Source organism: Microcebus murinus, chromosome 10 (genome assembly GCF_040939455.1).
Source record: "Microcebus murinus isolate Inina chromosome 10, M.murinus_Inina_mat1.0, whole genome shotgun sequence".
In the NCBI taxonomy this organism is placed as follows: domain Eukaryota; kingdom Metazoa; phylum Chordata; class Mammalia; order Primates; family Cheirogaleidae; genus Microcebus; species Microcebus murinus.
In genome coordinates this window covers 77,759,545-77,783,191 of record NC_134113.1, presented here as the reverse complement: position 1 = coordinate 77,783,191, position 23,647 = coordinate 77,759,545, and the positions used below count along the sequence as shown (strand labels likewise).

At 41.9% G+C, this 23,647-nt stretch overlaps 1 protein-coding gene and 1 long non-coding RNA gene across 2 annotated transcripts in view; one reads left to right on the top strand and one right to left on the bottom strand.

The window, feature by feature from the left end:
- Nucleotides 1–23,647, bottom strand: part of ITPR2 (inositol 1,4,5-trisphosphate receptor type 2) — a 467,092-nt gene that overhangs the window by 43,557 nt on the left and 399,888 nt on the right. Inside the window, exons 53-55 of the mRNA XM_012739535.3 lie at nt 22,793–22,923; nt 21,520–21,685; nt 8,817–8,977 (exon numbers count right to left, since the gene is read on the bottom strand). Of these exons, the coding sequence (XP_012594989.3) occupies nt 8,817–8,977; nt 21,520–21,685; nt 22,793–22,923 (458 nt within the window). The remainder of the gene's footprint in view (nt 1–8,816; nt 8,978–21,519; nt 21,686–22,792; nt 22,924–23,647) is intronic.
- LOC142873405 (uncharacterized) overlaps nt 1–23,647 on the top strand; it is a 79,230-nt gene that overhangs the window by 54,933 nt on the left and 650 nt on the right. The window contains exon 2 of the long non-coding RNA XR_012921467.1: nt 23,138–23,415. This is a non-coding gene — a long non-coding RNA (uncharacterized LOC142873405). The remainder of the gene's footprint in view (nt 1–23,137; nt 23,416–23,647) is intronic.

Here is a 23,647-nt window from a genome sequence, read left to right as displayed (position 1 = left end):
GGTTGCAGTGGTGTGGTTTGTTTTACGATTTCTCTGGCTGCGGAGTGTCATCTTCTCTACGTCTCAGTGGAGTTCTGATCCTGTAGTTTCTGGAGAATACAGCTGTCCTTCCCATTATACTGTGGTTCTGAGAGGGCAGTCATGATGTTTTTATTCTTGTTCTTATCGGGGCCTCATGCATGGTGCTGCACAGTAAATACTCATCGAATTAATTGAAACATCCCGCAGCCTCTTTCTTTCTTGCCTGCAATTGTAATAATTTAATTGTAATACTTCTAATCTTTATAGGAAGCACGCAGTTGCCAAACAGCTCTGAACGAGTTCTTTTTTTCCGTTTTGAATTCCTCTCAGGCCTTCCTGCCATTGTAGGGTTGTCATCTGACTTCCTGTCTCGCAGCCAGGTCTACTCCCTGCCCTGTGGACTGAATTTTTATAGTCCTTCTTCTATAAAGCACCATGTGCCCTGTCGAGAGGGCTGGGTACAGCTGGCCTTGCCTGCTCTCAAAGGAACCACAGCTTCTAGCTTTATGCGTTTTATGGATCAAATACTAATAGACATTTGTTGACCATTTGCATGTGTCTGGCACGTTCTGGCCGTAACGTCCCTTTGGGCAAGCTGTGCCACTTTGGGCAAGTTACCAATGCTCCCCGATCCTCAGTTTCTGCAGGTGTAGAATGGGGATAATAATAACAGCACCCGTCTCCTATGGTTGTCATGAGCCTTTGAGAGTGATCGTGCATGGAAAGCACTTAGCACAGCACCCGGTACTTTGTCAGCACTTACCCGGTGTCTGTTACATTAGCAGTAGTGCTGTGAGGGCTGTTAGTGCGCTTGATTTTACTGAGTCCTTACAGCAACTCCGCAAGGAGAGTGTTGCTCTATCCAGGACGGGTATTTAGCGGGTATACAAAGATACTGCAGCACTGACTGCTAAAACACTGCGGTGTCTGCTGATTGTCAAATTAGCCACTGGCTCAAGCCCTCCAATACCCCTGCTCCTCCCTCCCCCTGCAGTCTTATCTGCCCTGGTCTGCCCCTGGGATCCCTGCCACGTTCTCTCCCCGAGATCCCGCAACTGAAGGATTAATGCCTGGCACAGCAAGAGGCTCCAGGCTCCCACATCAGCTCAGCTGGCTTCCAGTCTGAGCGCCGACTGGCCCATCACACATTTGTATCCATGGGTAAACTGAGGCGCAGAGGGGATAAGTCAAGTCACTCATCTTGTACACGGAGATTCTAAGAAATCAAACCTGAGATTCTAATGCCCAGGCTTACTCCTTCACATCGAGCTTCTCCTTAATTAAACACTGAGTAGAAAAACTAACAAAAGCCACTTTTATCTCCTTGAACTCTGTGGACCATCACTGGGACACCAGTAGATCCACAGTCTCTGATCAATTCAGGAGGTAACCTAGGGCATCTTGGGGTCTTGACTTCACCTGCAGCCCTTGTTCTTAGTCCCAACCCAGTTCCACCTGTGAAAATCATTTAAACGCCACTCAGCCCAAATCCTATCACCCCTACTTCCAGCACTGACAGCCGGGCACTAGAATAGTCTGTGAGACGAAGGGACTGCACACAGCCACACTGGGATGTGCTTACCACTTCTGTCTCTGTTTTACAAACTAAAAAGAAGATTCAGAAGATGTTAACATGTGTGCAAAATGCAGTCATTCATGGATCTTACACGTGAAAACCAAACAGAAAATGAGAATAGCATAGCAGACAGATCCCACAAGGATCCCACAAGTGCTCAGTACATAAGATGAGGATTAATCTCCTTGAGTGCATGCATGTGCTTCCTAATTGTGCATTCTGAGCTGCAAAGGCCCCCTTGGCTTGGCTTGAAATGCTAACATTTTTAAGAGTGTCTTATTAAGTTCTGAGGTCTTGGAGAGAGAGTGGTTAAGTGAGTGGATGAGTGAATGAGTGGTTGAGTGAGTGAGTTGGGTGGGTGGGTGAGTCTAAAAAAAGTTCTGAAGTCTTTAATAGAGGGCTTAGTTAAAAATTGAGCAGTTCCATAATTGGCTTAATTAGATCCAATTACATAATTAGTGCAAATTAGAAATAATAGAACACAACATATAATTTCATAATTATGACACATAACAATAGTGCAGAAATTAAGTTGGCAAATGGTGCTAAGGCAGGAGGGGTGCATATAAATCTTAGAAGTCTCAATATTTTTCATGAGCCCAGACATCTCCGCCTCCCAATAGTTACTGCTCAAAAATAAATACAAGATTGATTTTGAGTTCCAGGCTCAGAAAACGACATCTGGAAAATTGTTATTTCTTTTCCCTTCTTATATGTCTGAAGTAATGGGTGACTAGATGGTTAGATTTCTTTCTTTTTTTTTTTTTTTTTACATTTGTACAAATATGTAGGGTCCATGTGCAATTTTGTTAAATGCATAGATTGGGTGGTGGGTGAGTCGGGGCTTTTTAGGGTATCCATCACCCAAATATCATACATTGTACCCAGTAAGTAGTTTCTCATCATCCACTCCTCTGCCACCCTTCAGGCTTTCGAGTCTCCATTGTCTACCATTCCACTCCATGGGAACACATTCTTAAGCACCCACTTATGAGTGAGAAACATGCAATATTTCACTTTCTGTGCCTGGATTGTTTCTCTTAAGACAATGACCTCCAGTTCCATCCATGTAGCTGCAAAAGACATGATTTCATTATTTCTTATGGCTGAATAGTAGATTTCTTTTCTGTCTCATTGAAAGGATGATCCCCCCACCCCCTTTCTAAGGCCTTGACAGATTATTGCAAGGAAGAATTCACGCTTAAGGGCGAGTTACGCTGAAAAACCCACCAAGGTGCATCCATGCCCCCGTGCTAGGGGAGCCTCTGAAGGCTTGCTCCTGAGGCCTGTGTGGGAGGCAGAGAAGGTGCTGGAGAGATGCTAGGAGAGACCACAGAGGGATTAAAGCGCCTTGTCTTTTAAATCAGCTCCCCGATTTGCTTCAGGGAACATAAACATTCCTCGCTTGCATCTTTATCTTCCTATTTTAAAAGAGGGGGAAGATACAGTATTTGACTAATAAGAAATTCATGTTGCAATCTCTCGCAGCTATTCTGGTATATCTTTCTGTAAATTATGTCCGACTACCAGAGGGCTAAGAAGAAACCACTCATTTATGAATTCATTTGTTATTTTATTTATTCATTCAATAAACGCTTAGAGTTTCCTAGGAGAAGAGATGATTTCCTACGTACCCTTATACATCACATCTGAGCACAGTTGCTGGCATAGAGGAGGCATTCAAAGTTTTCACTGAATTGCTTCTAATACATACTCTAGCTATTACCTGCTCTGGCATCGTGCAGAACGAAGAGCTACTCTATACCTGGTTATGGCCTTTGAGAAACTTATGATTATTTTTTGGTTAAGATAGACAATTATTACGTTAACAAAAATGTGAATTGAGCTGCCTTAGTTGACACTGCCACAATGCCAGGAAGCAGTTGTCAGTCAAGAGTCAAATAAGCTGAAGTGCTTAAAAATACGATGCAGTAAAAGGAGGAAATTGGTCCCCAAAAGCTCATGGTCATGGCAGGGGGAGGGTGGCCAGCCAGGTCTCAGTAGCAGCCTGCTGTCATCTGAACACCTGGGGAGGCAGTAGCCCTGAGGAGGCATGATGCCTGTTCTTATATGCACCTCTGGTTTGGGTCCCGCTGTTGGTCAGATTAAGCAGTAAACATCTGCTAACGTGTCTCAGCAAATGAACACTGCAAACCTGAAAATGTCCCCAAAATGTTAGAGAAACACCTAAAAGCCTTGGGCATTTTTTCTAATGATCTCTATTTTGTTTGTTCCTCCTCAGTCATCATCCAGTGGGTAATGGGAGAAGCAAAGGGGCTTAGTGATGCTCAAAGGCCATTACTGCTATGGAGGGAGGATTTATCCTTTCATACCCTTGCCTCTAGTTTATTTGATTCTCTTTCATTACTTTACTTTCCTGTATGGTCCCTCCTTTTCCCTTCTCATTTTCTGTTCCCAATAGTAGCTCAAAACCTCAATTCTCTTAGCAAAAATGAGGGGTTGCTTGCCAGAAGCAAATACATTCCCAAGATACCTTGATCTACTCATATCTCCCCTAACAATATCCCAGAAGATGCTTTCTGTTAATTCAAATATTCAGACAGTGGCTAAACATCTTGGTTTAGAGTTTGAAGGCAGGGGTAAGGAGGTTGTAAGTTTCGATTAATATTTCAGGATCCAGACACACAAATGTTTCTTAAGATTCTAACCGCTAGAATTAATATATTACTTTATTTACAATGTATGTTTTAATGGTGTAAATATTCCTTATTGGCATGGTAATAAAGTTGGATTGGAAGTTAAAAAAAAAAAACACAGAGAGAGAAACATCCCCAAAACTTACTCTACTCTTGTTTTTCCCAATTCAACAAAAGGTAGGAGGCATTTTCTAAGGATCCCAAGGTACAAATAAGACTTACATAAATAGTGTAGCAGGATTCAGATGAGTTTTTTTCATATTTGTTTTGTGAACAAATATGAGAACCTTCCTCATTTTCCTTTGCATAAGTTCTTGAGAGTAAAAGCTACAACAATTATGAAGAATTTTAAACTTCTCCCAAAGCCCTATCGATAAGCACCTAAACCGACTTGATAAACGAACCTATTGTTAAGGAACAAAAAGGAAGAGTGGCAGGAAAATGTCTGGAAGGTTTCCTATCAAACTACTGTTATCTCTAGAGTGGAGAAACAACAACAACAATAAAAAAAAAAAAACTATAGATATGCTTCAACTCTCTATGGGCTCTAAAAATCTTATCTCTGGCTAGGAGGATTAGAATCCCAGGGCCACCATCTCCACACAGTGCGGAGTAATGGATTTTCTGAATTGGGTTTGTCAGCTGCAGATTTTTAGAAACTTCCTCAAGAGGCTGTTTCCATAAATAAACAGTCTTCCATGCGAACAACTTTTTGTTTCCATCAGACCTAAGCTAATATTGCTCTTCCTTCTCTTGGCCATTAGCATCAGGAACAAAGCCTGTTCTCTTGGGTGTGCACTGCTCGGGTCAGAAGACATTTCGTGTTAGAGTAAGCCTGCAAGCTCTTATCCCCCGGTCAAGGTTCTGCAGAGACCTCTGAGACAGAATAGGCTGGGCAGAAACATGAATAAGTACTTGGATACTTAAACATTCAAGTACAAGTGCCGGGTAAAATACTGCTTTTAATGTTGAGGCTAAAGATGGGTCAACATTTTCACAGCAGTCTTTTCTCACGGTCAAAAGTCACCTGGTGATTTCTGTATTACCAAATCCAAAGGCTTCGACCTGTCTCTTCTTTATGGCCTCTTTGCAGTAATTGACACTGTTGAACTGACACTGAAATCCTTACCTTTTGGCTTTTGACACATTTCACTTCCTGGTTCTTCTGTCTTTATTGTCTTGCACTTATTTTACTTGTCTGTCTTCTTTTTCCTAAATAGGGGATCTCCCCTGGGTTCTGTCTTTGGCTTTGTGTCTTGATACTCCCTCCCTTCTCCTATCTCCCTCTAATTCGATGGCTTTCATGGTAATTCTCTGCGCAGTCGCACTGAGAATGGTCATGCACCGAGGCTCTACACTTGACTAGGCACTTTTTACCTGTCATCTCGCTGAGCTCACGACACACCTGTGGGCAATGCAGCAGCTCCTCCATTTTAGATGAGGAGGCAGAGGCTCAGGTAGGCTCCAAGACTTCTCCGTGATATCCAAGCCCCCCTGGCGAATACGTGATAGACCCAAAGTCTGGTCTTTCTGGCTCCAAGACTCCCACCTGGCCCCTGCATTGTTCCTCTTAACCCATGACTCTCAGCTTCCAGTCTCACTTCAAGGTCAAAAAGTCATCTTCTCTAACCAGCTTTTGTTCCTAATGAAGACGCTTTCTGAAACTGACCCACCACGTTTCTCCCAATGCCCAGGCTCACTATGTCCAGTGTCTCAGGCTCATCTTGCTCCCTTCACCTCCCCTGCTGCTCCACGTCTTCCACCCCCAATCTCATCCATTGCTGGACGCCATCTCTGACTTCGTCCTCCTCCTCTCCAACTGGCCTGCACACCAATGCCTGACTCTTGTCCTAGGCCACATTATTCCCTTAGTTATGACCTTTAGAGGCTTCCATTGATGCTGAAACAACATCCAAATGCCTACCTTTATTATTCAAAAGTCCAATCTACATTTTCTGTTGTATCTCTCAGAGCTTCCTTACAAGTGGACCATGTGCCAGTGAAACTGGGCAACTCATGATCACCTGTGTCTACATGTACCACTTTTAAGCTTTTGTTCAGGCTGTTCCCTTATATGTGCAAACACTCCCCATCTGCACAAACCCTGCTCTGTCTGGGGTATTCCACCCCTCCCCCCATACCCACACATCCATTCCCCTCCACCTTCTCCCAGCTGGATGTCACACTACATCTTTAAGCCTTCACAAGTTTTCATTTGTACTACCCTTGGGGAATTTGGCACATTCTAGTTTTGGTTTGTTATTCCTCCCTCCTTCCGACTACTGACTAATGTGTTTCTCTGAAAATAAGACAGGGTCTTATATTTATTTTTCCTCAAGAAGACATCCTAGGGCTTATTTTCAGGGGATGTGTTATTTTCCCCTCAAAGCCTCAGCTTGCAGCACGCACAGGATGGCCGGGACCTGACAGGGGGAGCCAACCTTGTTGGTGGGGCTGCCCGCACCTTTACGGTCACCTCTGGGATAGTAGCTGTCACGATGGGGCAGATGAGAAGGGCTGCTCATCTTCTTTACCCATTCCACGACGAAATGCATAGGTTGTGCAGATACTGTGCGTAGCCACGCCCATCACTAGGTCTTATTTTCTGGGTAGGGCTTCTATTGCACAAACGCTTAGAAATCCTGCTAAGGCTTATTTTATGGGTAGGTCTTATTTTTGGGGAAACATGGTAAGCTCTGAGTTCTTCCTCAGAGAAGGAATGTATCCAACGCTTCAGTTGGATACATTTTATAGTCCAAGGGACATAATAGGAGCCCCCAAAATACATACTGATGAAACTTACTCAAACTTTGATAAAATGCACCAATGTGAGGTCACAATTTAAACGTAATGCTTTACATGCCTTTCCACCCAGCAAACAGAAATGAAATGTTTCTTGTCAATGAGAGCAAGAATGTGTAAAGGATGACTATGAATGCACATCCTTTGAATGATTACCTTTTTTTCCTGATTTAGAAGGCGGAGAGGGCAGAAAGGCAAGAGTAGAGAAAGAGAGACAATATTAGGTTCTGCTCACTGTTAAATGAAGAACACAGAGAAAAAGACTTACAGTAGGATGCAAGTCACTAATAACAAAGCATGAAAAATGCTGAACTGTAAAAAACTCAATTTACATGTAGCTCTCCTATGACATATAAATATTGACAGGTAAGGTAAACTATTCTTATATATTAACTTGTACTTATTAATACGTTACCCAACAGAAAAGTGCTTTGTTCGCTCCCTATGCTGTAGTCTATGTTTTCCTCAGTGGGTGACAAGCTGGCAAGGGAAGGGTACAGAGCCACCGTGACCTAGCTCTGCTGACGCTTCTGCATTGGTGCTCACTACATTTTAGCCTCAGGACCAAGCAGCACGGAGGATCATGATATGTCTTCTAAGCCCTCTTTCTCCAATAGTGAACACAATTGTATACGAGGATTTTTGAGAAAAGATATCCAATATATAGCTATGTTTATTACAGGAACTCAAAAATATGTATCAGATATAATCATGCTCACTAAACCTGTATTTGGATACACTAAAGTTGTACCTTTGATTTCCCTTTAGGCCAGTTAGTGTTTTTTTGTGTTTTTTTTTTTTTTTGAGACAGAGTCTCACTCTGTTGCCGAGGCTAGAGTGCCATGGCATCAGCCTAGCTCACAGCAACTTCAAACTCCTGGGCTCAAGCAATCCTGCTGCCTCAGCCTCCTGAGTAGCTGAGACCACAGGCATGCGCCACCATGCCCAGCTAATTTTTTCTATATATTTTTAGTAGGCCAATTGATTTCTTTCTATTTTTAGTAGAGATGGGGTCTCACTCGTGCTCAGGCTGGTTTTGAACTCCTGAGCTTGAGTGATCCTCCCACCTCAGCCTCCCAGAGTGCTAGGATTACAGGCATGAGTCACCACGCCCGGCCTAGGCCAGTTAGTTTTAATTTTCTATGAGACAGGAGAAACTTCATATCGTGGACAACCACACTCTCAGTGCTGATCTTAATAACAAGGAGTTACCAGCGACTGGATGTGGCAGGATCAATGCGAATCCGTCAGCAACAGTGGTACATCAATCTACAGTGGGCGTTGACAGGAAACCAGGGCTCTCCTGTTAGGAAAGACCATCATACTCTCCCCAAACACAATTTAATGTCTTAAACTCTCGATTTTTGAAAGTCAAGGAATTTCTTAAAATATCAATCTTCTACTCGTATTTAACAATGGGGAAGTTCCAGATTTTGGGGAAGTGGGACATGAGCAATGATGGAAGGCATGAGGTCAGGAGGCAACAGACATGGCTGAGATGGTGCTATTCACTGCACAGAGAGTCCTCCAGCAGATATTAACTGTGCACTTGAGACTGAGATTTGGTTTCAATAACCAAGAAGTCTACTGTGAACCAATGATTTAGCCAGTGTAGAGGTTCTTCGATGATGGACAGGCCCACTTAAAAGTTAACAAAAGATGATTTGCTAGAACCTTTATATTTTGAGAGGGTAGGGTAGAGAAGGTGAAAGTATATAAAACGTGACACAGTCACAGATTAAAACCCCTTGATCACTCACCACAATCATTTGAGCCACATAACTCTCAGGTCCGGTGTATTCAGTTGGGTCTTTAACTTTCACCAGGACTATGAAGTACAAATAATGCCACATATTGTGTTCTGACTTAATGTGCTCCTCAAAGGAAACAGTCTTATTATCAAACTTGTCCCTCTCAAGTCCTGCAAAACACAGGAAACACAATATATGTAATTTGTTATTTAACCAGCATTTACTTCTTAGCATAAAAACAAAGCATGATAATTACCGTGGGAAAAAAAAAACGCTTTCTGTAAGGGTGTGCCAATTTTAAAATGCTATGATTAAAAACAACACAGTACACAAGACCTCCAGAAAAGAGGCTACAGTTTATAGATTTCTTCCCAACTAACATTTATTTTTTTCCCCATGGTTCTTTGGAAATGCACAGTCCTATTATAGATGTAAAACTTGAAGATAACTTAAAATACAGTCATATCAAAATTGTCACATTACCCTGGACCACAAGTTTAAGAAAAAGAGGTAAAAATGATCATGCAAGAAAAGGCATGCTTTCTAATCAGGACAGGAAAAAAAATGTCATTTTATCCAGGAACTTTGATTAAAAGAGGGAAGGCAACTGAGAGAGTCATCCTCCGAAACCACGTGTAATCAGTGAAGGGCACGGGAATGCAGACAGCCATCTGCACCCTGAGGACAGCTAGGCTGTCACACTGCTCCAGCCCTTGAGAGCACGGGTGGCAGGCATTTTGGGGAGGGGGAGGTCTGTTCAGTTTCCAGGGCACATTTTCAGCTTCTGGAAGGACACTGAAGAAAAGATCTGGACAGTAAGATTCTTTTCTCTCAATGTTGAAGAGTAAATGAAAGGAAATGAATGAAGATGAAGAAAAACAGCAACAGAAAAACTAATTTGCATGTCGAGCAAAGTGGGATGTTGAGATTTAGTTTGGTTCTGCAGTTTAGGTATTGAAGAAGAAACCAGGAAGTTGAATTCCAATCCTGACTACTCTTTCTCTAAGCATTTGTTTTAAAAGGCTTGTAGAAGACCCTTTAGATAGTAAGATATAAAAAGCACGGTAAGTAAAAACTCTGTCACCACAGAGGGATGACCTTTTGACTTACATGATTGGACATTTTTTATGGAAAATAGCACAAGATTCAGCTGGCTGATGGCTATGCCTCATCTTATTTGACCTATCATCAGCTCAGCATGCCCCAAGTAAACTCCAGTCCTCCTGCCCAAAACTGCTCTACCCACAGTCCTCCTCTTTTGATTTGATTGATGGCAGCTCCATTCTTCCAGTTGTTCAAACCATAAGCCCAGAAGTCATCTCTGAATACTGTCTCTCACATGCTGCATCCAATTTATGTTGAAATGCTTTTGGATCTACGTTCGAAATATATCCAGAATCTGCCCACTTCTCTCGACCTTCACTGCTGCACTCTGGGCTGAGCCGTTGCTGTCCCTCCACTGGGTACTGCAATAGCCTCCCAGGCCTCCCTGTCTCCACCTGCATTCTCCACAGCCTATTCTCAACACAGCAGCCAGCAGGGTCCCTCAAACACCTAAGCAAGATGGAGTCTCTCCTCTGTCACAAACCCTGCAGTGTTTCCTTACCTCCTCAGGATAAAAGTCCCTATGATGGCCTTCAAGTAGGGTTGGTAGATAATAGATAGGATGCGCAGCTAAGTTTGGATTTCAGATAAACAAGTGTGCCCCATGCAATATTTACTTGCTAAAGTCTATGTGATTTGGTCTCCCAGCCACACCAATGTGACTGCTACTACTCCATTCACTAACTGCCATCAACAACGCTGGCCCCTTTGCCATTCCTGGAACACAGATTCCTGCTTTGGGGCCTTAGGACTGTTTGATTCCTCTGGTCACAAACTCTTCTTTTTGATATCTCTTTGAATAACTCATTCATCTTCAAGTTTCTGCTGAAACCTCACTTCAATGTGGCTTAGCTAGATAATACCCTATTTCACTCTACTGTGGGTCCCTTCCTGTTTGCTGACACTGTGGATCACCTGTTCCCTTTTCTCCTCTTTTTCCTATGGTGGTTCTCACCTCCTAACAGAGTGAATATAGCCCTTACCAAGTTGTTAAATTATACTAAATCACAATGCTAAGATGAAGAAGTAAAAATGATTGTGCAAGAAAAAGCCTGCCTGCTAATTAGCACAGAAGAAATATTATTTCATCCAGAAATTTGGATAAAAGTTCATTATGTTTATTATTTATTGTATGTCTCTCTTCCCACTAGAACATAAAAGAAACCTGGGCAGATACAGTTTGTCTTTTTTCTTCACCAATGGTCCCAGTAGCTTAGATCATGTCTGACACATAGTCAGCACTCAACAAAATATTAATTGAATGAATAATGAATATCTCACTAGTAAAATATTGTTCTACTAGGATGGCTATAATAAAAAACAGATAATAATAACCTTACTCCTGTTAGAATGGATTTTATTAAAAAGTCCAAAAACAACAGATGCTGGTGTGGATGCAGAGAGAAAGGACCACTTATACACTGTTGTTGAGATTGCAAATCAGTACAACCTCTATGGAAAACAGTATGGAGATTCCTCAGGGAACTAAAAGCTGACCTACCATTCGATCCAGCAATCCCATTATTGGGTATCTTCCCAAAGGAAGAAAAGTCACTTTATCAAAAAGACACCTGCACTTGAATGTTTATTACAGCACAATTCACAACAGCAAAGATGTACAATTAACCCAAGTGCTCACCAATTCATGAATAGATTAACAAAATGTGGTATGTGTATACCATGGAATACTATTCAGCCATAAAGAAGAATGAATTAATATATTTTCCAACAATTTAGATGGAACTGCAGACTATTAGCCTAAGTGAAGTATCCCAAGAATGGAAAAACAAACACCACATGTACTTGCTATTAAACTGGAACTAACTGACGAGCACACGTGTGCACAGAAGAATGTAAAACTCAGTGGAAACCAAGCAGGGGGAGAAGGGAGGAGGGGAGAGCCAAAAACCTACCTAATGGGTACAATAAACACTGTCCGGGTGATGGGCACACTTATAGCCATGACTCAAGCATTACAAAAGTGACTCATGTAGCCTAAAACATTCGTACGCCCTTAATACTTTGAAATAAAAAATTTAATTAATTAAAGAAAAGAGATAATAATATGTGTTAGTGAGAATGTGGAAAATAGGAACCCTCATACATTGCTAATAGAAATGTAAAATATTGCAGGCACTTCAGAAAGCAGTTTGACAGTTGCTCCAAAGGTTACATATAGAGTTACTATATAACTCAGCATATTCCACTTTTAGGAGTATACTCAAAAGAAATGAAAATATATGTTCACACAGAAACTTATACATGAATGTTCACAGTAGCATTATTCATAACAGCCCAAACTGGGAACAACCCAAATGTCTACCAACTGATGAAAAGATAAGCAAAATATGTTACATGCATACAATGGGATAATTTTATGCAATATAAAGGAGTAAAGTACTGATATATGTTACTACATGAAATTTGAAAGTATCATACTAAGTGAAAGAAGCCAGTTACAAAAGGTCACATATTATGATTCCATTTATATGAAATGTCCCAAACAGACAAATCTATAGAGGCAGAAAGTAGATCAGTGCATGCTTGCACTGAAGAAGATGGAAGGTTGGGGACAGGGTGTTGGCAAAAGGGTATGGAGTTTCTTTTGGGGACAATAAAAATGTTCTAAAGTTGATCATAGTGATGGATGCACAACTCTGAATATACTGAAAACCACTGAATTCTGTACACACTTAGGGGGTGAATTGTCAGGTATGTGAATTATATCTCAATAAAGATGTTAACAAAAAGAAAAAAGAAAATGTTCAAGTAGATTTCCCAGAATTCAGTTCAAACATCTATGGTTGCAAGGTAATAGGGCTATTAAAATAATATTCCTACTATTAATTAATCTGTAATATGGTAGAGGAAACAGACAACTTGTGTTATATTCTGAAATGGCATAAAAGGAGGGCAAAATGAATTCTGACTAGGTATACTTTAAAAGGTTTCAAAGAAGTATTATAAAGCTTTAAAAATCCGGTCTCAGAACACAATTATGGCAAGTGGAGAAGAGCCGAATGGTAATAAAAGGTACTTAATTTTTACTGCGCACCTATTTATGCTGCCAACTATAAAGATGTTCTAAATGTGCTATCATAATTACAATAATCCAATATGACCATTTAGCATGTGAGGAAATAGATTCAGAATGATTCAATAAAGTGCCTAAGTTAACACCTCTAGTTAGTAGAAGACTCGGTCCATATTCAAATAAAAACATTTCTGATTCCAAAGTCCATGTCCATTTGCTACCTGGGCAAAGGAAATGTGACAAGCCTGGAGATGAAAATAGACGACGTGACTGGGGTCAGGTTCCTCTAGTGTGGCCAAAAGGGAATATTTGGAAATGAAGATGAAATGGTCCATTTGGCACAAACCATGAAGAGCTTCCAACTCACAGCTAAGGTGCCTGCACTTTATTCTGAAGGCTTCTGAGTGGAGACAAGTACCGTGTTTCCCCGAAAATATGACCTACCCATAAAATAAGCCCTAGCAGGATTTCTAAGCATTTGCTCAATATAAGCCCTACCCCAAAAATAAGACCTAGTGATGGGCGTGGCTATGCAGCGCATCTGCACAACCCATGCATTTCGTCTCAGAGCGGTAAAGAAGACGAGCAGCCCTTCACATCTGCCCCACGCTCAACATGAGAGATTGGGGCCAATGGTTCTAAAGGAAATAGAGTTGCAAGAAATTCAAGATGGAATTCGGGGTTTGGAGAGTTATGATGATGTTCCAGAAGAAGACGACTTAACTATATTAGAATAAATGTAGATTGTTGTACTGTACTTTAAAAAAATTAACACATCCCCTGAAAATAAGCCGTAGGTTGCCTTCTTGAGGAAAATAAATATAAGATCCTGTCTTATTTTCAGGGAAACACAGTATGTTCAGAGCTATACTCCAAGTTGTTCCTGGAGCAGCACTGATTGAGAAGACGACTGAAGGAGAAGAGACTGAGGCTGGAAGACCAGGGGACCAGGGCAGTGGAGGGGAAACATGAAACAGGGGGAACTAGTTGTCTTTCATCTTCCTAAGTTCCTACTGTGTAAACTTTATCGTCCATTCCCATGGTTTAACCATCATTGTGCTGACGATTTCTCAATCTTTATCCACAGTACTGACCTTTCTTCTCAACTTCAGTTTCTATTTCCAGCTGCCTACTGGGTAAATCCGCCTGGATAGCTTGTGGGCATGTCAAGCTTAACTCCTCAAAAATTGGTTTCTTTAGCCCTTCTTCTTTGCGTCTGTTAAGGAAGTCCCTGTCGACAAGTGAACTTGAAGTCATCCTTAGACTCATGCACTGATAGGCCACTCTCAGCATATTCCTTATAGTTACTCTTTCTCACAATTTTCCAAATACCGAGTCTTTTGAAAACTCTATGCCTCCGTCTATTCGGTCTTCTGCTGTCCAGGTATTCCTTCTTTAAGACTCAGCTCAACCACGTCCACCGCTGACTCTCACAGACACAACCAGTGGGTTAATCTGTGCCTACACCACTTCACTATGAAAATTTGTTTCTTTCTGTCTTAGCCTCTCCCACTTTACTGTCTCGGTAATTTTTGTATTACTAGCACCGGCTATAATGTCCGGAAAATAGCAGGCATTGAAATAAAATTGACAGGACAATTGAACAAATCAATAAGAGAGATTGTAGAGGCATTTTAGAAAACTGGAGAAAGACAGATTTAGGGAAAAGGAGAAATCAAGGATGGTCCTGAGTTTCCTGACTTGAAGGACTGGGTTTATGGTACTGTCACTACAGCATGATATCTCTTCCTCCATGTGTTGTTCTGTAACACCTGGTTTATCAGCATCTACTTCTCACTGGATTTCCAGCCTTTAGTAATTCAAAATTAATAATTAACAGGGATTGGAGGGCAAGTATGTTTCTGCACTTACTGCTTCAACTCTGATCTGCCAATCATCACCCGATCACAACTGCCTTCTGGATCACTGGCAATTGTTCTCTGAGTCATGTTCGACTCTCAAAACATCTGGCCATTGCCTTCAAGGATGGCAGAGTCCCAACTGCTCCTACCCCCTGTCACAGAATCCACCTTGTCTTGTCTTACTGTGCGTGTCCCTTGTTACACACCTGGAGCCAAACCTCTCCTACTGTGGAGCTTCTCTCCTTTGTTATTGGTGCTATAGTATGTCCCTCTTTGGATCACAACTTAACGCTCAACTCTTCCAAAAACCATTTCCAGATTAATCATTATTTAATAGCCTACTAGAACAACCCCCAAATATCCCATCTGTTTAAACTATTCTCATAATTAAGTTCTCATAACATACATGGCATGTATTACATCTTCCATGTGGCGAAAGACGCCAGGAATGAACGCATATCTAGATATCAATCATCATGTTGTCACATGTTTCTGCTGAAGGGCCCTTGGGGGACGAGAGCAGAGAACGTACATTTTTTTTGATTCTACATTTTTTTTTTGAGACAGAGTCTCACTCTTTTGCCTGGGCTAGAGTGCCGTGGCGTCAGCCTAGCTCACAGCAACCTCAAACTCCTAGGCTCAAGCTATCCTCTTGCCTCAACCTCCCAGGTGGCTGTGACTACAGGCATATGTCACCATGCCCGGCTAATTTTTTCTATTTTTTTTGTTGTTGTTGTTTTGGCTATTTTTTTTTTCTTCTATTTATAGTAGAGGCAGAGTCTCACTTTTGCTCAGGCTGGTCTTGAACTCCTAACCTAGAGTGATCCTCCCACCTCGGCCTCCCAGAGTGCTTGGATGACAGGCATGAGCCACCTTGCCCAGCCTGGAAACATACATCTCTATGTTACTGAGGTCAGAGTAGCTCAAAGCATCTGGGACAAATCTTTAATTTTTAAAAAAGTTTCCATTTTATTTTAAATGTTCACACTAAATTTGTTCTACTTTATAATATTCTACTTGTTCTCATATAAAAATACTATGTGAGTTTGCTGTTAGGTTAAATTACCTAAATGGGCCCTCTCATATTTTTGAATAAATGTGAAGCTTCCACAAAATAGGCCATGGTGATCTAACATCCCCTTGTGCCTCCTGATTATGACTCTACACCCCCTGTGGGGACATGTTACACCATAGAAACAAGACCCTACAGTTGACAAAATTCAGGACAACCTGGAGTCAGGGCACCCAGCTTTCTTGTCTGCAGTACATGTCAACTTGGGACTTAGTTGCTTCCTCTTCCTTTTGTAAGCTGGAGGCCACACAGCATGGAGACAATGTTAATTGGGAGCTGACTCACTAGATAGTCGCTCATTAAGCAAACATTTATGAATGATCCCCAGTACGCACTAAGGGTGCATAAAAGAGGATAAGATATGAATCTGGATCTCAGAAGAAGGGAAATTAACATGTTCTGAGAGATGACTCTCAGATAAGCATCATGCTAGGGATTTTGATACACATGATCTCATTTATCCTCAACCATAATGCTGAAACATGGCATTACATTCCTCTCTTTCCAGATAAGAGAGTAACAGCTCAGGATGATTTAAAGGGAAAAAAAAAAAAAAAAACTTGGCTAAGATCATGGATCTACTGTAGACCCAGGTCTATTTGAGTATAAAGTTCATGTACTTTCTATAATATGAGAGTGCACAATATCCGGCAGAGGTGATGAAAGAACAACAATATGCACAGTACCATATAGCTAGGCCGGGGCGGGCGGATCGCTCAAAGTCAGGAGTTCGAAACCAGGATGAGCAAGAGCGAGACCCAGTCTCTACTAACAATAGAAAGAAATTAATTGGCCAACTAAAAATATATACATAAAAAAATTAGTTGGGCATGGTGGCACATGCCTGTAGTCCCAGCTACTCGGGAGGCTGAGGCAGGAGGATTGCTTGAACCCAGGAGTTTGAGGTTGCTGTGAGCTAGGCTGACGCCACGGCACTCTAGCCTGGGCAATAGAGTGAGACTCTGTCTCATAAAAAAAAAAAAAAAAAGTACCATATAGCTAACCACGATGTGGGGGCTTTAGGAGCAGTTGTGTTTGCTTCTGGTTGGTGAGATCAGAGAGAGTTTCTGCTTCTTGAATAATGACATTACAGCCGGGGCTCAGAGAGGACAGGAGTTGAACAGCCTGGGAGTCGAGGCATCCGAAACAGAATATTCTCCCACAACTGAGAACACATACAGAGTCCAAGAAGTTCAAGGTGAGAAATGCGGTTGGACTGGAACCTGAGCTATGAATGGGAGAACAGTGGGGGAAATGGTAGGCAAAAAAAGAAGGGGCCAGATTGTGGGGTACCTCACGTGTCAGGAAAATTAAAGTTTTAGAGTTATAGACCTCGCGGTGTTACTGATGGCTTTTTGAGTAGCGAAATATTAATCCAAAGCGCAAGCATTAGTCTGGCAGCACAGAGCAAGCCATCTGGGGGGTGTGAGCCAGGGTGAGCTGAAAATCCAAGGTGTGGCTGCGGGAACAGGTGGACGGATGTGAGTGAGACTGTGAGGGCAGATTCATCAGCACAAGGCAGCCAGTGCACCTGCAGAGGAAAAGGATGATGCTAAAAATGACCGTGCGGTTCCCAGCCCGGATTACTGCGGCACAGTGGGACACCATATATTACAACACAGAAGTCAGGACGGGGAGCAGGGTTAGAGGAAGGGGAGGGGATGGGATGATACACTGGTTTTGGACATGGGAAGTGTGGCTGCCAGGAAGATATGCTGGTCTAACTGTCCAGTAGACAGCTGAAAACAGAGAGGGGAAACGTCTGGGGAGAGGCTGGCACCGAGGCTGCATATTTGACAATAATCTGCATGAAAGGGCTGTCAAAGGGGAGGATGGAGAGAAGAGACAAGGGTTCGATGATAAAATCAACACCTTCCATCTAGGGATCTGGGGAGAAGAAAAGGACCCTGTGGTAGGACCAGAGAATGAGCAGGCAGAGGGAAAAGCAACAGGCAGCAGGAAATTAACAGTGAGGTTTGGAAAGAATGTTTCAATGTGTCAATGAGGGTTATTGGGACGTTTTAAGGAATTAATAGGTCACAGGCTTTTTAATAACTGTGAAAAGGCAAAGAGAATAGTGACAGTGAAGGGAAAGCTCAGAGGGGCAGGAATTACTGTTAAATGATAGGCTTATTTTGTTCACGTTTTTTGTTGTTAGAGTATGGGAGGCAAGACCATGTCTTAGAATGAGGCTCCCATCCCTCTGGTCTGTGCTTCTAGAGAGCACCTTTTTCAGAGGTAATGCATCAACATGGTGGTTATTAATGATTGTGAAGAAAAGGGCTGATAGGAAGCTGTGTAAAAGAAAGACCATGAGACACACAGAAAGGTTTCCAAGGCCAGCACTGTTTTTCCCCTGTGGGACTCACCCTTCCACACAATGGCTCTGGCCCATAACACTATGCCCTTCAGCCCGGTCTGTCCCCAGGCCTGGCTGGCATGGAGTTAATACCTGACTATGACTCTGTCTTTTTAGGAGACGAATGTAGTGTAGTGGACTTTCACGTTAGGTAGTCCTGGGTTCACATCCTGGCTCTCCTGCTTACTAACTAGATGTTGATGGGACTTGAGTCTTTAATTCCATATTTGTGTCCGGGCACGGTGGCTCATGCCTGTAATCCTAGCACTCTGGGAGGCTGAGGCAGGTGGATTGTTTGAGCTCAGGAGTTTGAGACCAGCCTGAGCAAGAGCGAGACCCCGTCTCTACTAAAAAAATAGAAAGAAATCATCTGGACAACTAAAAAAAATATATATACATATATATATATATATATATATATATATATATATATATATATATAAATTATCCAGGCATGGTGGCACGTGCCTGTAGTCCTAGCTTACTCGGGAGGCTGAGGCAGGAGGATCGCTTGAGCCCAGGAGTTTGAGGTTGCTGTGAGCTAGGCTGACACCATGGCACTCTAGCCTGGGCAACAGAATGAGACGCTGTCTCAAAAAAAAAAAAAAAAAAAAAACCAGAAAAGAAAAAAAGTAATTCCATATTTGTAAAAAGGGGATAATATACATAATACATATTATTCATTTTTTCATAATAAAATTAAAAGAAAATACCTAAGTTAAAAGGCCAGACATGTAGTAAGTATTCAATAAATGGTCATGTTTTATTTTCCATGATAATGCTGCTGCTGCTAAGAGAACGGACATGGTTCCAGGTGACACAGGCGAAGAGAATGTTCATCTTCTGAAAGGCTGAGCATGTGCACAAATTCATTGTGAAGAAATGGAAGTGATGACAGCTTTCCCACAGAAAAGAGAAAAATTAGAAAAAATAGGGTGTGCATCATCTTTTCAACAAGGTCGGAGTCTATCTTTTAAGGTTGAAGGAGTCTTCTCAGCCTCTGGGCATGTTTACCTCTTTCCCAAACCCCTGGGTTGTTGTACAACATCTGCCTTGGCTACATCTCAATCTTGCTTCCCCCACCAAATCTAGACGTAAAAAGAGAGGATCCCTCCTTCTGTCTCAATTTTTGTCCAGCAAATCCCTACTCAGCACTGTGCAATCTGCTCTATCTAAAGCCTCCTAAATGAGAAGCCCAAAGGCTCTTTCAGTTCCTGCCATTGGTCTTTCCTGCTCTGACAGGGTTGATGTTAATTTCTTCCTTCCACGGTGGTTTTCTCCCCTCACTTCCACATGCCCCAGGTTCCTGGTTCTCCTCACCCCATTCTCACTTGGTGCTCTTAGTTTTTTGGCGTGTGTTCCTCTTTCTCGCCTAACTCTTCAAAGCTGGTGCTCTGTCTGCTTCTCTGCTCACTTGGATGCCTTCCTCCAGACTCCAGATTTTACTACCACATACAGGCTAAGGATTCCCTAGTTACTGGCTCCAGCAAAGACTCTTTCTCTGGGGCTTAGACTCATGTACTGACCTGTGTGAGGTGCATCTTCTCGGGATGTTTGGAACACACCTGAATTTCAGTATTCAGTTAAAGTCAGTTAAACTACCCAAAGTTGGGTTGTTGTGGTTTTTTTTTTTCACCTATTCTCAAGCTCAATTGTTGGTATTACCATCCCCCTAGGCACCCAAGCTATCTTTCATGTCCATTACTAACCATCAAGATTTAAAAATTCTATCTCATTAATGACTCTGCCTTCTACCCTTTATACGGCCACACTAACTTTCCTGGAGCAAGCCTTTGCTACCTGTTGCTTGGACTGTGTCAATAACCTCGTATCTGGTGACTCTGTTTCCAGTACTGTTACCTGATAATGACCCCCCCAAAGCTGCCAGTGCTATAAAACAAAAATTAGACCCTGTCCTCTTCTCCTTAAAATTCTCTAATGGTTTGCCAGCCTCTACGAGTCTATAGAACAAAGTCCAAGCTGGCTACCATAAAAGACCACTCATGATCTGGCCAACCTGCCGTGCTGGTATGCCTTGCTCTGAACTGTGTGTCAGCAATACTGGGCTGTTCAGGGTACGTGCAGACACTCGTTGTACTGTCTTTCCCCTCCGTGACTTTGCTTATCCTGGCCACTCTGCTCCTCCCCACCTTGGTCTGGTGAACTCCCTTTCATCTTTTACCATCGGCTCAGTCACCTTCTCTTCTGAGAAGCTTTCCTGACTCTTCTTCCTTGCTCCCAATGCCAACCCTCCTCTGTATACCTACACCTCCCTGTGAATTTCTCTATCATTCTGAATACATGACATAGCATACTATTCATTGTGTTTGTATCTCACAGTAGATGGTGAACACCCTGGGACAAGGCAGGTCTAATTTATACTTGTGACCTTAAAATATAGCATATTGTTCTAGGAGTGTTGGGGAGATGTTAGGAGAGCCATTGAGTGGAATGAGATAGTTGACAAAATAAGAACCAAGGAGAGAATGGAATGGAATTTATTGAGAGCCCAACTGAAGTTATAAAGAGTAACGTGGTGAAGCCATTAGGCTTGTTTTCTGACATTTAACAAAAGATTCTTCAGCCCAAGATGGAAAAATGGAGGGTGGGTGTAACCTAGAGTTGGTGATCATCCAAAGAGGAGGATGGATTCTAGGGTTACAAGAGACCAGCTACAGAGACAACTGAAACCAGAAAGGGCTGCTGGATACAGAGGTGAGGGCAGGGCCAATGGGAACCATGGGGGTGAGGGGAGGGCTGGGTGGGTCCCAGAGAGAAGATGGGGGGGTCAGGGTGTGTGTGTGAGAGACAGAGAGACACATGCAGAGAGAGAGATTAAAACTGAGAGAAGATACAGTTCAGAATCTAAAACATAGTGATGCCAGTGAGAAGAAGTTCATGATGCTAAAAAAAAAAACTCATCTCTGAACTCATATTCCAATAAAACAAAATAAATGTCATTCTGTTCTGTAATAAATATATTATTGTGATTAAAAACCTGTTTGCCAGTTGGTGAACTGTGGCATTTTGCATCACATTCTATAGTCAGAGAATCATATAAATTGGAGAAATAATGACAGGATAGCTTTGGGATATAATTCTCCCATCTATTTATGGAAGCAGAGAATTCCAGCCGAATGCTCAGTTACATAATCTGAATTTTATCCAGCCTTCATTTTGACACAATTTTTCCAAAAGCATGACAAATAAAAACCATTCTGGCCCCTCTTTCCTGCAAATAGTTTATTCATCTATTGTTTTAGCATCTAGAGAATACTTACCACAGATGAAACAGGTTGTCTTTAGAATTTCTTCTTTCTTTTGCTTTTCACTTCTGAGGTCAGCAAAAGTATCAATGATAACACCGAAAATCAAGTTAAGAACAATAATGATAACAATGAAATAAAAAAGAAGATCATAAACCACTCTGGCAGCAAACAAGGGCTCCTGAAAAAAAAAAAAACATTTAAAAACAACATATTAATACATACATACTTTTATGGCATGTTGGTTGAGTACATTGTCTAGCATAGAGAATATGTTCAATAAATGTTTGCTAAAAGAATAAGTAGTATCCCAAGTTGGAAAACTAGGACCTGCTTTCTATCTTTATTTTCTTTTAAGTGTCGTAAGAAAAACTTCCTGGCCTACTCCCAGAACCCTGCCCATTTCTCTAGGATTGACGTAGGGTGTGACTTAGCTTTCTTTAGAAACGACTTTATCATATCATTTGGCTAAAGCATTTTGGCACAGTTCCCCTATCCCAGACACTACGCAAAAGGTAGTTAAACGCCCATTCCAAATGTCAGAAATTAGGAATCTGAGGAGGAACTGATGATTTGTCAATTTCTAGAGTAGGTTTTTGTTGTTGGCCTTACAGGGCCAAGTATATACGGCTCACGCTAATTTCTGCCCGATGACCGGCATTAAAATGCACATTAGAGATCATGCAATGCAGGCATTTAATCGATGAGGGACCTGAGGGTTAAGAGGTTAGGTGATCTGACAACAGGAAACAACTGGCCTGAGCAGAAATAAGATTTTTCAAGCTCCCACCCTGGCATGTGAGACTTTGCAACTAGTGAGAAATTTCTCTGCCTTGCCATTTTAATACAGGAAATCCTGTTAGCATTTGTTCAAATTTTATATTCATCATGGATAAATAATGGAGGCTGTTCCTATGCAGAAGCAAAGAGGAAATCTTCATGCCTGAGAAAACTGACAGACAAGAGGCAGCCCGGTTTCTGATATTTATGTGACAATCAACTCCTATATAAAGTTCACAGCCGTGATTTCAGCGCTGTAATACGATACACAGAAGAAGCTGGAAACATTTCATAATCCTACTAACATGCATAGATTCTTTTTTAGCACATTAGCTATTTCTATGTAAGCCTAGCATACAATTAATTCATCTTATTGGCCACCATTATACTTTCAAAGCAAATGACACACTATATTACCCTGAACACCGAAACCACATTGCAAATGCTGTTAAGAAAGGTTAAAAAAAAAATTATGTGCTTCTCAAAAAATACTTGTCCTCCAGCTTACATCCTTCGATGGCCTTCTCAGCACGTCCCCGACGCCGCCACCGTTCCTGAGCCCCTGGTTCAGCACAGTGATGATGCACATGAGCAGAGTGTCACACGTCCTTTCGATCCCATCTTCATACTCCTCCTCAGCTACAAAGGTACATACATTAAACAGTGCAGCAAACCTACATTAAAAAAATATACTCTTCACCTACTTCCAAAGGTCTATTTCTCATTGTGCCGTGACATGATGCTTGGAAGTCACACAGCATACCTGTCCCATAGGCAGCAGCATCTGACTGACACATATTGATAAAGCCACACATGGCATGTCCTAAAATATATATATTTTTTTCTTCTATAGGTGGAAAAATGACAGAATGAAAAGGGCAAAATATAAGAAGAAGAAGAATATTCATCGTGCTTGGTGTGGTGGGATGAGACCGTGGTGAAACCTCCTGCAAACCCAGCCCAGGAGGGGGAAGGACTGCAGGGGAAAGAGGCTGAACAAGGCAGCTTGGCGGGCCTGGCTCCACATTCTGTTTTGTTCCAGGATCAGGACTAGGATCAGTATCCTCACCTATAAACTCGGAGGGCTGTTTTAGGATTAAACCCTTCAGAGGGCTAAGGATTACATTTAAGGTACATAAAACACTTTGCAGAGATTGACACACACACACAGTAGGTGCTTAAACCCTGGTGCAGATATTATTGCATTACTGTGGTTAAGTGTCCAGCTTGGAGGTATTGATAAGAAGAGGTATTGATAAGGACCAGCTTGGAGGTATTGATAAGAAGAACAATATATTTGCGTGAAAAATTCTATTTAGAAAGAGACAGAGAGAAAAAGATAGAACATGACAGAAAAACGCCT